The 13,678-nt window shown below is 35.8% G+C and overlaps 1 protein-coding gene across 1 annotated transcript in view; it reads left to right on the top strand.

The window, feature by feature from the left end:
• Positions 1-13,678, top strand: part of LOC122435515 (testis-expressed protein 11-like) — a 143,074-nt gene that overhangs the window by 62,941 nt on the left and 66,455 nt on the right. Inside the window, exons 6-8 of the mRNA XM_043459717.1 lie at positions 3,718-3,813; positions 10,027-10,108; positions 13,101-13,179. Coding sequence (XP_043315652.1) covers positions 3,718-3,813; positions 10,027-10,108; positions 13,101-13,179 — 257 coding nt within the window. The remainder of the gene's footprint in view (positions 1-3,717; positions 3,814-10,026; positions 10,109-13,100; positions 13,180-13,678) is intronic.

Here is a 13,678-nt window from a genome sequence, read left to right on the forward strand (position 1 = left end):
ATCCAGGTAGATTCTTATACTCATGAGTTAATACATGTAAAGTGCTTAGGACAATGTTTGTCTATATACATTTTAGCTTTTATTTACATGCTCAAAAGTTTTAGGTTTCCTGTAACCACTCAGATAGTACATGCCTGGTATGGAAGTTTAATTTTACCATTTAATCAAATAAAATGTGATTATGTACTAAATCTGATATAAAGCTAATTTAATACATGCCATAACAGAATGGAATTTTTTTGAATATCCATCTCTGCTTCTTACATTATTACAATATATCAATCAAAGTGTAACTGAATACTTACATACGTCTGGCATGTGGTAGATAGGGAATAAAAGAGAAGCATAAAACATTGCCTCTACCCTTAAGAAGCTTATGTTTAAAAGATGAAACTAATATAAGTGAATACAATGTAATATTATTCAGCCATGAAAAGGAAAGAATTTCTGACACATGCTACAACATAGATGAACCTTGAGGACGTTATGCTAAGTGAAGTAAGCCATTCACAAAAAGACATACTGTATGATTCCATTTAAATGAGGTTTCTTAGATTGTCAGATTCATAGAGACAGAAAATAGAATGGTAGTTGCAGAGGTTTGGAGAGAGGAGAACATGGTGAACTATTGTTTAATGAGTATAGAGTTTCAATTTTGTGAGATTAAGAGTTCTGGAGATGTATGATGGTGATGGTTGCACAACAGTGTGAATATACTTAATGTTACTGAACCATGCACTTAAAAATGGTTAAAAGGATCAATTTTCTGTTATGTGTATTTTGTGACAATTAAAAATAATAAGAATATATTTTGATATAGTGTTAGATATTAGAATTTGATATAGCAATGAGAATAGATTACAATAATTGTAACTATGTGGATGTCCTCACATATAATGTTGAACAGAGCAAAATACAAGGTAGTATGTACTGTATATTTACATAAATATGAATGCCAAAAGCAGGTAGACCTAATACATGGTGTTAAAAGTCAGATAATTGGTTATCCTTGTTTTGAATAGTGTCTGAAAAGAGGTATGAGATGAGACTAGTGTTCTGTATCTTGATTTCTGTGTTGTTAATATATGTTTGTTCACCTTGAGAAAATTCTGAGTTGTACCATTGAGATTTTTGAACTTTTTCTGTATAGATTTTTTACTTCAATTAAAATGTCAAAAGAAGATTTAAAAAAAAAAGAGTACAAGTGAAACAATATGAGAAAAATAAGTGACAGACTGTGTGGTACTAAGCTGAAGTATGCAGAAGGGTATACAAAATATGGGGATATTAGTGTTGACGAGAATATTTGAAGAAGTCTTCTGATGACTTCCCTGGTGGCTCAGTGGTAAAGAATCTACCTGCCAGTGCAGGAGAAATGGGTTCTATCCCTAGTCCAGGAAGATCCCACATGCCATGGAGCAACTAAGCCTGTGCACCACAGTTATTGAGCCTGTGCTCTAGATCCCAGGAACTGCAACTATTGAGCCCTCGAGCTACAACTGCTGAAGCCCTTGCACCCTAAAGCTTGTGTTCCACAGCAAGAGAAGCCACCACAATTAGAACCCTGCATACCACAACTAAAAAGTAGCCACTGCTTGCCCCAATCAAAGAAAAGCCCGTGCAGCACTGAAGACCCAGCATAACCAAAAAACAAAAGAATACAAAAAAGGAAACCTTCTGGTAGGAGATAGACTTGAAAAGCATATGGAGTTCATATAGTTAAAAGGGAGGGCAAAGGGGATTCAAGGCAAAGGATCTAGTTGAGAAGACATCTGAAGGAAGAAATGAAGATGGAAGATAGGATTTAAGTGTGATTGATAACCTAATATTCATATTTTGAGGTATGGAGAAGTAATATTATGAAATAGTTTTTCTTTCATGCTAGCAATACTTTATTGAGGTATAACTTATACATACATATATATATATATATATGATAAAGTTATGACCAACCTAGACAGCATATTGAAAAGCAGAGACATTACTTTCTCAACATAGGTCCGTCTAGTCAAGGCTATGGTTTTTCCAGTGGTCATGTATAGATGTGAGAGTTGGACTATAAAGAAAACTAAGCGCCGAAGAATTGATGCTTTTGAACTGTGGTGTTGAAGAAGACTCTTGAGAGTCCTGTGGACTGCAAGGATATCCAACCAGTCCATCCTAAAGGAGATCAGTCCTGGGTGTTCATTGGAGGGACTAATGTTGAAGCTGAAACTCCAGTACTTTGACCACCTGATGTGAAGAGCTGACTCATTTGAAAAGACCCTGATGCTGGGAAAGATTGAGGGCAGGAGGAGAAGGGGACAACAGAGGATGAGATGGTTAGATGGCATCACGGACTCAATGGACATGGGTTTGGGTGGACTCCGGGAGTTGGTGATGGACAGAAAGGCCTGGCATGCTGCAGTTCATGGGGCCACAAAGAGTCAGACACGACTGAGTGACTGAACTGAACTGTACAAATATTAAAAGAGTATACAGCATGATGAATTTCAGTTTATCTATATAGTCTTGTAACTACCACACCGATGAAGATATAGACATTTCCATCACCCTCAAAAGTTACCTTGGCCCCTTTCCAGTTAATAGCTATTCCTACCCTCCTGATAAAACCAGTATTCTGATATTTATTGTTGTAGGTTAATTTTGGCTTTTCTTGAACTTTGTATAAATGAATCATACAGTAGGTACTGTTTTATTTCTGGCTTCTTTTGCTTAACATAATAGTTTTGAGATTCATCCATTTTGTGTTATCTTTCTGATTGTTTGACCCTTTTACTATTACAGAGTAACTGCAGTCTTTTTCAGAGATGCCATAATTAATCCATCAAAGTCCTCTGCAGGAGTTTATAAGTTGAGAGTTGTTCCACGATAATAATAATGATATTAAGTACATTATATCCATCTTAGTTTTTGAATTAAAAAACTCAAAGGTGTGACACCCTAAATGTCCTTTCTCAAAGATTCACAGAGCCATAATGTGTTTAACATTTTTTTTTTTTAAGTTAGAAGACCACCTTTGCCTGGTCCTACTTTCCTCACTATACTTAAAGGTAGAATATTCATGGAAATAGGCCTCCTTCTTTCAAAATGTGAATCTGTAGTTAAATAAGTCTGTGCTGGCTAGAATTACTCTCCTTATCAATGTAGACCTGGCTGGAGAAACTGACTTAATTAAGAAATACTTTATTAATTTTAAAACTTGGTTGTGTTGGGAGAAATCGTCTCTATAGGAAAGAGTATCTGTTCCTACTGAAATAGTGGTCCAGTTGGTTAATCTGAACTAGACTATAAAGACTTTGAGAGAAGAATTATGTCTTTCTATTTATTGTTTTTGCTGGATACCTAATATAATGCTACCAAAATAGTAGGTGATAAGATGATTACATTAAATATTGCTGGGCTTTAATTTCCTTATTTTCAAAGTGGGAATGATAAAGTACTGTAGCACTAGAAAACTGTTAAGAAAATAATTATATTAACAGAATTATATTAAATTTAAATAAACTATTACTATAAAATGCTCAGACGGTGTTTGGTGTTGGTAATGTAATGCTGAGACATATCATAAGACTATGTCGTTGCTTAAGGAAATGGTATTTCATAATTATGACTGAGGTTTGAGAAATGCCTGTCACTGTGTAAGTCATAGTCAGCTGTTGTATTGCAATTTAATCCTCAACTGTGTGTGTGTGTGTTTTCTATTTTCAATTATAGGCTAAAGTTCTGCGGTTACTAGCCACCGTTTATTTGGATTGGGACAGCAGCGAATATTATGATAAGGCTCTCAACATTATAAACCTAGCAAACAAGGTATAAAAGGCTTTTACTTTGAATATTATGTTAATGCAACTGTGAAAGCATTGATTCACATTTTGAAATCCAGTTTAGACATTTGCTCCAGTATTCCTTTTTTTTCAAATAACATATTGTGACAGTTTCTTCTGCAGTGCAGAAAGGAAGAATAAAATATACTTCTATGACAACAGATATTTTTGAAAAAATTTTCTTTTGTACAATCAGAAAGTGTTGTCTACTGTGAGTAAATTTTAGGATAAAAAAGAAGTGATGATAAAATAGGCAGATAATGGTATTTAGTGTAAAAAACAACATAAATGGTTCACATTAGCTCATACTCATACATCGGAGAAGGCAACCCACTCCAGTACTCTTGCCAGGAAAGTCCCATGGACGGAGAAGCCTGGTAGGCTGCAGTCCATGGGGTTGCAAAGAGTCAGACACAACTGAGTGACTTCACTTTCACTTTTCACTTTCATGCATTGGAGAAGGAAATGGCAACCCACTCCAGGGTTCTTGCCTGGAGAATCCCAGGGGTGGCAGAGCTTGGTGGGCTGCCGTCTATGGGGTTGCACAGAGTCGGACACGACTGAAGCGACTTAGCAGCAGCAGCAGCATACTCATACATACAAACACACACACACATATACACATACATACACTTGTACATACTTTATACTCCTAAACAAGGAACACTGATAGACTGAAGGCTGTTTAAAAAGAGATTTAATTAGGATCAATGTGTCTTATTCTGTAAGGCAATTAAATATACTAATACATTTTTTTTTTTAATGTTTGGAGCAGTTTTATTTATAATAGCCAAAAAGTAGGTACAATCCAAATGTTCATCAATTGATGAATGGATAGATAAAATGCGGTATATCCATATTGTTGTTGTTTAGTCGTCAAGTTGTGTCCAACTCTTTTGTGACCCCAAGGACTAAGCCCTCCAGGCTCCTCTGTCCATGAGATTTCCCAAGCAAGAATACTGGAGTGGGTTGCCATTTCCTTCTCCAAGTGGGTTGCCATTTCCTTCTCCATACTAATACATTTTTAAAGGTTTTTTTTTTTCAACAAGATGGGATTCATGAAAGGAATAGTTTAATCTGGATATTAAATTGAGAGACCATTTATTTGAACTATATTTTCTTGAAATTTATGTCACATGGATGGGGTTATTCAATGCTGATAAGCTTCTTTTATATTAAATTTTTAAATTTAAAAATATTAATATACATTAACATTTTCAAAAGTTGCGTCCTGTTTTGTTTTGCATTTGCTGAGATGCAAGTCTAAATAAAAAACAGAATCCCAAGAGAATTGAGGTGGTTGCCTACTAGCTACATGGCTTCTTCTCAGCATGTGTTTTTGTTCACTAGATGTAGAAGTTGCAGTTTTTATAACAATAATTGTTCATCTGCCTTAGTCCTGACATTTCACATTTAATAGCCTAATTATTGATCATGGACCTCAATAAACTGGGTGTGTTGGGATTTCAGTGGCAGTATACATCTAAAAGAGTTTTATTTGTAAAAGATTTCAAACCTAGAGAAAGACTGAAAGAATAATAGTGCAAAGAATTCTTCCCTATATGCTTTACCCAGCATCACCTGTTATTAACATTTTGTGCATTCTATTTCTCTATATTCAGTTCAGTTTAGTCGCTCAGTTGAGTCCGACTCTTTGCGACCCCATGGACTGCAGCACACTAAGCTTCCCTGTCCATCACCAACTCCCGGAGCATGTTCAAACTTCTGTCCATTGAGTCGGTGATGCCATCCAGCCATCTCATGTTCTTTTGTCCCCTTCTCCTCCTGCCTTCAATCTTTCCCAGCATCAGGGTCTTTTCAAATGAGTCAGTTCTTCACATCAGGTGGCCAAAGTTTTGGAGTTTCAGCTTTAGCATCAGTCCTTCCAGTGAATATTCAGGACTGATTTCCTTTAGGATGGACTGGTTGGATCTCCTTGCAGTCCAAGGGACTCTCAAGAGTCTTCTCCAACACCACAGTTCAAAAGCATCAATTGTTTGGCGCTCAACTTTCTTTATGGTCCACCTCTCACATCCATACATGACTAATGGAAAAAACATCACTTTCAACAGATGGACTTTGTTGGCAAAGTAATGTCTCTGATTTTAATATGCTGTCTAGGTTGGTCATAACTTTTCTTCGAGGAACATGCGTCTTTTAATTTCATGGTTGCAGTCACCATCTGCAGTGATTTTGGAGCCCAAGAAAATGAAGTCTGTCACTGTTGCCATTATTTCCCCATCTGTTGCCATGAAGTGATGGGACCAGATGCCACAATCTTCATTTCTTGAATGTTGAGTTTTAAGCCAACTTTTTCACTCTCTTTCACTTTCATCAAGAGGCTCTTTATTTCCTCTTCACTTTCTGCCATAAGAGGGGTGTCATCTGCATATCTGAGGTTATTTGATATTTCTCCCAGCAATTTTGATTCCAGCTTGTGCTTCATCCAGCCCAGTGTTTCTCATGATGTACTTTGCATATAAGTTACATAAGCAGGGTGGCAATATCCAGCCTTGACGTACTCCTTTCCCTATTTGGAGCCAGTCTGTTGTTCCATGTCCAGTTCTAACTGTTGCTTCTTGACCTGCATACAGATTTCTCAAGAGGCAGGTCAGGTGGTCACAGTCAAAGGCTTTGGCATAGTCAATAAAGCAGAAATAGATATTTTTCTGGAACTCTCTTGCTTTTCCAATGGTCCAACCTATGTTGGCAATTTGATCTCTGTCTGGTTCTTCTGCCTTTTCTAAAACCAGCTTGAACATCTGGAAGTTCTCGGTTCACGTATTGTTGAAGCCTGGCTTGGAAAATTTTGAGCATTACACTGTTAGCATGTGAGATGAGTGCAATTGTGTGGTAGTTTGAGCATTCTTTGGCATTGCCTTTCTTTGAGTTTAGATCGAAAACTGACCTTTTCCAGTCCTGTGGCCACTGTCGAGTTTTCCAAATTGGCTGGTATATTGGGTGCCACAGTTTACAGCATCATCTTTTAGGATTTGAAGTAGCTCAGCTGGAATTCCATCGCTTCCTATAGCTTTGTTCATAGTGATGGTTCCTAAGGCCCACCTGACTTCACATTCCAGGATGTCTGGCTCTAGGTGAGTGTTCACACCATCATGGTTAGCTGGATCATTAAGATCTTTTTTGTACAGTTCTGTGTATTCTTGCCACTTCTTCTTAATATCTTCTGCTTCTGTTAGGTCCATACCATTTCTGTCCTTTATTGAGCCCATCTTTGCGTGAAATGTTCCCTTGGTATCTCTGATTTTGTTGAAGAGATCTCTAGTCTTTCCCATTCTATTGTTTCCCTCTATTTCTTTGCCTTGATCTCTGAGGAAGCCTTTCTTATCTCTCCTTGCTATTTTTTGGAACTCTACATTCAGATGGGTATATCTTTCCTTTTCTCTTTTACCTTTTGCTTCTCTTCTTTTCTCAGCTATTTTTAAGGCCTCCTAAGACAACCATTTTGCCTTTTTGCATTTCCTTTTTTGGGGGGATAGTCTTGATCACTGCCTCCTGTACAACATCATGAACCTCTGTCCATAGTTCTTCAGGCACTCTGTCTATCAAATCTAATCTCTTGAATCTATTTGTCACTTCCAGTGTACAATCGTAAGGGATTTGATTTATGTTGTACCTGAATGGTCATACCTGAATATATAACTCTCTATATTATTGGGAAAATATAATTCATGCATTCATATTATTGAGGGTAATATATTGATATATATGAACTTTATTATATATATATATAAAACATATATATATATAATAATATATATTATATGCACTCATGTATATATGAACTGCTTTGTTCTGTTTCCAGGTTGTTTTGACATTCCTTGCACTTTCATATGAATTTGGGAATCAGCTTATCAATTTCTACAAAGATGCCAGCTGGGAATTTGATTGCATTGAGTCTGTAGATCAATTGGGAGATTACTGCTATCTAAACAATTATAAGTTTTCCAATCCAGGAACATGAGATGTGTTTTTATTTATTTAGGTCTTCTTTAATTTCTTTCAACAGTGTTTTATAAATTTCAGTGTAGAAGTCTTGCCCTTATTTTTAAAATTCATTCCTATGTATTTTATTCTTTTTTGTTGCTGTTATAAATGGAATTATTTTCTTACCTTCACTTTTGGATTGTTCATTGCTAGTATATAAAACTGGAGAAGGATATGGCAGCCCACTCCAGCATTCTTGCCTGGAGAATCCCAGGGATGGCAGAGCCTGGTGGGCTGCTGTCTATGGGGTCACAGAGAGTCAGACACGACTGAAGCGACTTCGCAGCAGCAGCAGTATATAAAACATGTTTTGAGCTCAAGACATATTGGAATATGCCCATTAGGAAAGATGGTAGTGTTAGAAATTATAATGCATTCTTAGTTTATTCTTGTATTGATATCATCATTATTTAAATGGTTATAATACCTGTGGTTGCTTTCCCTAACTTTCCATTTCTCAGGCATCTCATATATGCATTTACAGAGCATGAAACTAATGAAAATAGTGTCCACGTAGAGGTTGATTAATGTTGTAGAAAGAAAAATTCTGTTTTGTGAGCCTAGACTGCACTTTTTTTTTTTTTTCACAACACTTTATCATTACAGTAAAAGCAGTATCCAAAGTGTAAATGTTGACTTCTTTTACATTTTCTGGTACAAAAACTTATTTTATGCAACTTGAACAGATTAAAAAATAGTTGGGGCAGGGGGGAGTTGAATATTACTGTTTCCATTCATTGCTGCTTATAACATAAAGCCAGGGTTTCAAAACCTGTATTAGTTTGATGATGCTGCTACTGCTGCTGCTGCTAAGTCGCTTCAGTCGTATCCGACTCTGTGTGACCCCATAGACGGCAGCCCACTAGGCTCCTCTTTCCCAGGCAAGAATACTGGAGTGGGTTGCCATTTCCTTCTCCAATGCATGGAAGTGAAAAGTGAAAGTGAAGTCGCTCAGTCATGCCCGACTCTTAGTGACCCAATGGACTGCAGCCTACCTACTGGAGTGGGTTGCCATTGCCTTCTCCTTGACTGCACTTTTAATCATAGACAGCTGTCTGGGCATACACACTGAGGAAACCAGATCTGAAAGAGACACATGCACCCCAATGTTCATCGCAGCACTGTTTATAATAGCCAGGACATGGAAGCAACCTAGATGCCCATCAGCAGATGAATGGATAAGGAAGCTGTGGTACATATACACCATGGAATATTACTCAGCCGTTTAAAAGAATTCATTTGAATCAGTCTAATGAGATGGATGAACTGGAGCCCATTATACAGAGTGAAGTAAGCCAGAAAGATAAAGAACATTACAGCATACTAATATATATATGGAATTTAGAAAGATGGTAACGATAACCCTATATGCAAAACAGAAAAGAGACACAGAAATACAGAACAGACTTTTGAACTCTGTGGGAGAAGGTGAGGGTGGGATGTTTCAAAAGAACAGCATGTATACTATCTATGGTGAAACAGATCACCAGCCCAGGTGGGATGCATGAGACAAGTGCTCGGGCCTGGTGCACTGGGAAGACCCAGAGGAATCGGGTGGAGAGGGAGGTGGGAGGGGGGATCGGGATGGGGAATACGTGGAACTCTATGGCTGATTCATATCAATGTATGACAAAACCCACTGAAATGTTGTGAAGTAATTAGCCTCCAACTAATAAAAAAATTTAAAAAAAAAATGTACACTGTCAGGCAGAAGTAGAACCAGGTCCAAGTAGCAAGGACTTGGAAAAACCATTCTGAGTATATTGTTATTAATAGTAAATGTGATAGGCATATCCCATAGGAACGACAGTATGTTTATTTCATTTAACCATTATTTGCGAAGGAATTTGGTTGTTATTAAGATCTCAAAAAGAAAGCTGATCTAATTGCTGTTTAGGGTTTTGCTTACCAAGATAAGAATGTGGTCTTATATTCTCACAGTTTAAATATTGACCTTGCCATTAAATGCTTGCCACTCAATAGAAGTGTTTACATGTTCTTTTCCATTAAGATTGAATAAAATATCAGAAAATAGCCTCATGGATAGACTGAATATTATGATTTGAACTTTTATAATTTTGATTTCCTTTGATCATGAGTCATCTTGGTGTGGTTTAGTGAAATAGGCAATTACTTGAAAATTGTCTTTTACATTCTACAGTTAATATCGTTGTTATTTCTTTGTTTAAAATAGGAACAGTTACATCCAGTTGGGCTTTTCTTAAAGGTGAAAATCCTCTTGATGGGTGAAATAACTAATGAAGAACTTTTTCAAGGTAAGTAACATCTCTGTGTGTGAAAAGTACAGAGTTTTGAAATATTAATACCAATTTGTTGACTGTAAGATATTTTGTATTATACTAGCATAGGTATAATTTGATGGTGACTGAGAAGGAAATTGAGTACATAAGATTGTCAGGAAGCAAAGGAGAAGGAAGAGAACACAGTAGGAAATTCAGCAAGTAGTTAAAAAAAAAGAGCTAAATAAAAACTATCAGTTTTCTTTTAATCTAGCAGAAAATTGCAGCTGCCCAACCTGCCCATCATGAAAAAAGATACCTATTGATAGAAAAAGCCTTTGCAATGCTGTGCCTTTTATAATTACTTGTCTGTGAAGTGAATGTGAAAGTCGTTCAGTTGTGTCCGACTTTGCAACCCCATGGACGATGCAGTCCATGGGATTCTCTAGGCCAGAATACTGGAGTGGGTAGTCTTTACCTTCTCCAGGGGATCTTCCCAACCCAGGGATTGATCCCAGGTCTCCCGTATTGCAGGCGGATTCCTTACCAACTGAGCCACAAGGTAAGCCCAAGAATACTGGAGTGGGTAGCCTATCCCTTCTCCAGCTGATCTTCCTGACCCAGGAATCGAACTGGGGTGTCCTGCATTGTGGGTGGATTCTTTACCAACTGAGCTATCAGGGAAGCCCAATTACTTGTATAAACATTGCTCTTTGTTTTTTGAAATTCTCAAGGAACTAGAATGTGCATATCTCAGCATAAACTGATATGCAGCTCTGAGTCATTTGGCAAGTCACTTAAATTTCTATGCTTCAGTTTCTTCATCTTTAAAAAAAAGATACATATATGTATAATATTAATGTCTATCTCATTGTGTTGTTTTGAGAATTCTATGAAAAAAGTATGTAAAGCATTTAGTTCCATGCTTGGTACATAGTTAGTGTGCAATAAATATTACCTATCATTTAGTTATTATGGTTACTACTGTTAACTGTTATTAGTACTATATAGAGGAATTAAGTGAGGCAAAATATCTCTCTATGCACACTGACCTCTTAACAATATTTCAATTATGTTTAGTCATAAAAATAATTTAAAAATTTAATGTGTACCTGCTTTATTTTTTTACTGTATAAAATATAATCATAGAGCTGTATTATTTTTGCTATATGATATTATGTTAGTATAATAACTGATTATCCAGTAAATAATAGCAATTTATAATAAGTAGGACTGTAATCAGATTTGGAAGTTGCTGTGAATTTAGTGCCTATTTGGTACTAAAACTTTCTGTGATTTCTAGAATATTAGCCAATCATCAGGAGATCTCAGGATCTGAAATACATAGAGGATTCTGCACCTCTAGGTAATAGTATCAGCTCAGATATGCACAGGCTGAAATCTGTTCAGAACCAGAAAGACAACTTCATTCTTGTTTTGCAGTATGGGAGTAAACAAACCAACTAAGCAATTGGAGGAATAGTCTTATTCAAACTAATATAGGTTGGGAAGATCAGAGAGATTATTGGAGTTACCTAGTTTGAAGTTATTTCCTATTAAATTTTTTTAAATCAAAATGTAGAAAAGAAACAATTTAAAATGAAATTATTCTTTATTTCCAGATTGTTTTTACTTAGCTCAATCTAGATACTCATGATAGAGTAATGAAGTTGCAACATCAGATTATAAACTAGGAAACTTCCATGAATTTAAGTTTTCTATAGTTTAAAGTAATACAATTATCTTTCATTTTGTTATATTAAATATATTGGTATATATGAAACTTGCATTTTTATAATATGTTCATTTTTTTGCTAATGAAAGTACTTTAAGAATCATCACCCTAACTACTGTCATTAGAACTTCACTGGTATTTTTTTATAGTAGAGAAAGTAGACATTTAAAAATATGTAATGTTTCATATCAATGTATGACAAAACCCACTGAAATGTTGTGAAGTAATTAGCCTCCAACTAATAAAAAAATAAATAAATTAAAAAAAAATAAAAATATGTAATGTTTTTTATTATGAAAAAGTAGTTTTTGGAATATACTAAAAATACTCATTGTCCACCATGCACTGGAATATCAGCTCTGTGGCAGCAGAGATTTTTGTGTGTTTTGTCTACTGCTGGATTCCCAGCACAGCTCCCTGGCACTAAGAATACACTTATTAGCTATTTGTTGAATAAATAATCTAAACACAATCACTTTTAGAAATTTGATGGTTTATTTTCAGTATCTTAATTTGCTCTTTTACAGAATTTATAGACAGCCTTTGTTTTCCAATTTTTTTTACTAATCTTATAATTCATATTGGTGCATATTCATTTTTTAAATGAAAAACAGTTTTATTTTATATTTAACAATTTGAATGGTTGCATAGTAATTTGTCACTATCGTATAGTGGAGACTCAGTATACATCATTTTTCTTGTCATTATAATCTGTGTTGCTTTTATTAATAATATCTTCGTTCGTTACATTTCCCCGCATTTATTTCAGATGACTTTTCAGAAGTACAATTTCTGAAATAAAGAGAATCATAATAGCAGCTGTCATTTATTGAATGCTTACTAAGTACTAGCTCTTCTGCTATGTAATTTACATGTATTATCTCACGTAAGTCTCTCAACAACCCTGAGAGATTGGTGATTTGTTCCCCACTTTACAGATGGCAAAACTAAAGTCCATAAAAACTAAGTAAATTGACTATGGCCATAAAAGTGGCAAGTGGTTTCAAATGTGGATCTGTCTGACTGACTTCAGATCCCAAGCTCTTAGTCACTGGGTTTTTAGCATATAGTACTCAGATTGCTTTTCAAAAGGTTCCTTTGCCTGTTTCACTGCATTCTCTGTAGCATTGGATATTACTGGCATATAAAAAGGCTTTGCTGAATTGTTAGGCAATACATGATATATGGCAAACATTTAGAAAGTAGATTTTGAACAAAGGAAAATTATTGAAAATAGCTAAGCTTCCTCAAAAATGAAACTGATATTATTATTTCATTTTTTCTTTTTGTTAGCTGTTATGGAAATTCTACGTTTTGGCATGTCTATGAACTTCTGTCTGAATATTGCTAAACTGCTGATGGATCATGAAAGGTATAGAAGAATTGATTTTCTTTTCTTTAAAGACTTAACATTTTTCTAAGGTTTTCATTAACCTAAGTTAAATTATATCTGTTTATATCTGTATCTATCTATACCCATATTCACAAAACACAATATTTGGCATTGTGCTAATCAAATTACAAGATGGAACTGCTTGCTTAATGATTTAAACAATAAGTTCAGTTCAGATTAGTTCAGTCACTCAGTCGTGTCTGACTCTTTGAGACCCCATGAACCGAACCACAGCACGCCAGGCCTCCCTGTCCATCACCAACTCCTGGAGTTTACTCAAACTCATGTCCATTGAGTTGGTGATGCCATCTAACCATCTCATCCTCTGTCATCCCCTTATCCTCCCACCTTCAAGCTTTCCCAGCATCAGGGTCTTTTCAAATGAGTCAGCTTTTCACATCTGGTGGCCAAAGTATTGGAGTTTCAGCTTCAACATCAGTCCTTCCAATGAACACCCAGGACTGATCTCCTTTAGGAT

The sequence above is a fragment of the Cervus canadensis genome, chromosome X, assembly GCF_019320065.1.
Source record: "Cervus canadensis isolate Bull #8, Minnesota chromosome X, ASM1932006v1, whole genome shotgun sequence".
Classification (NCBI taxonomy): domain Eukaryota; kingdom Metazoa; phylum Chordata; class Mammalia; order Artiodactyla; family Cervidae; genus Cervus; species Cervus canadensis.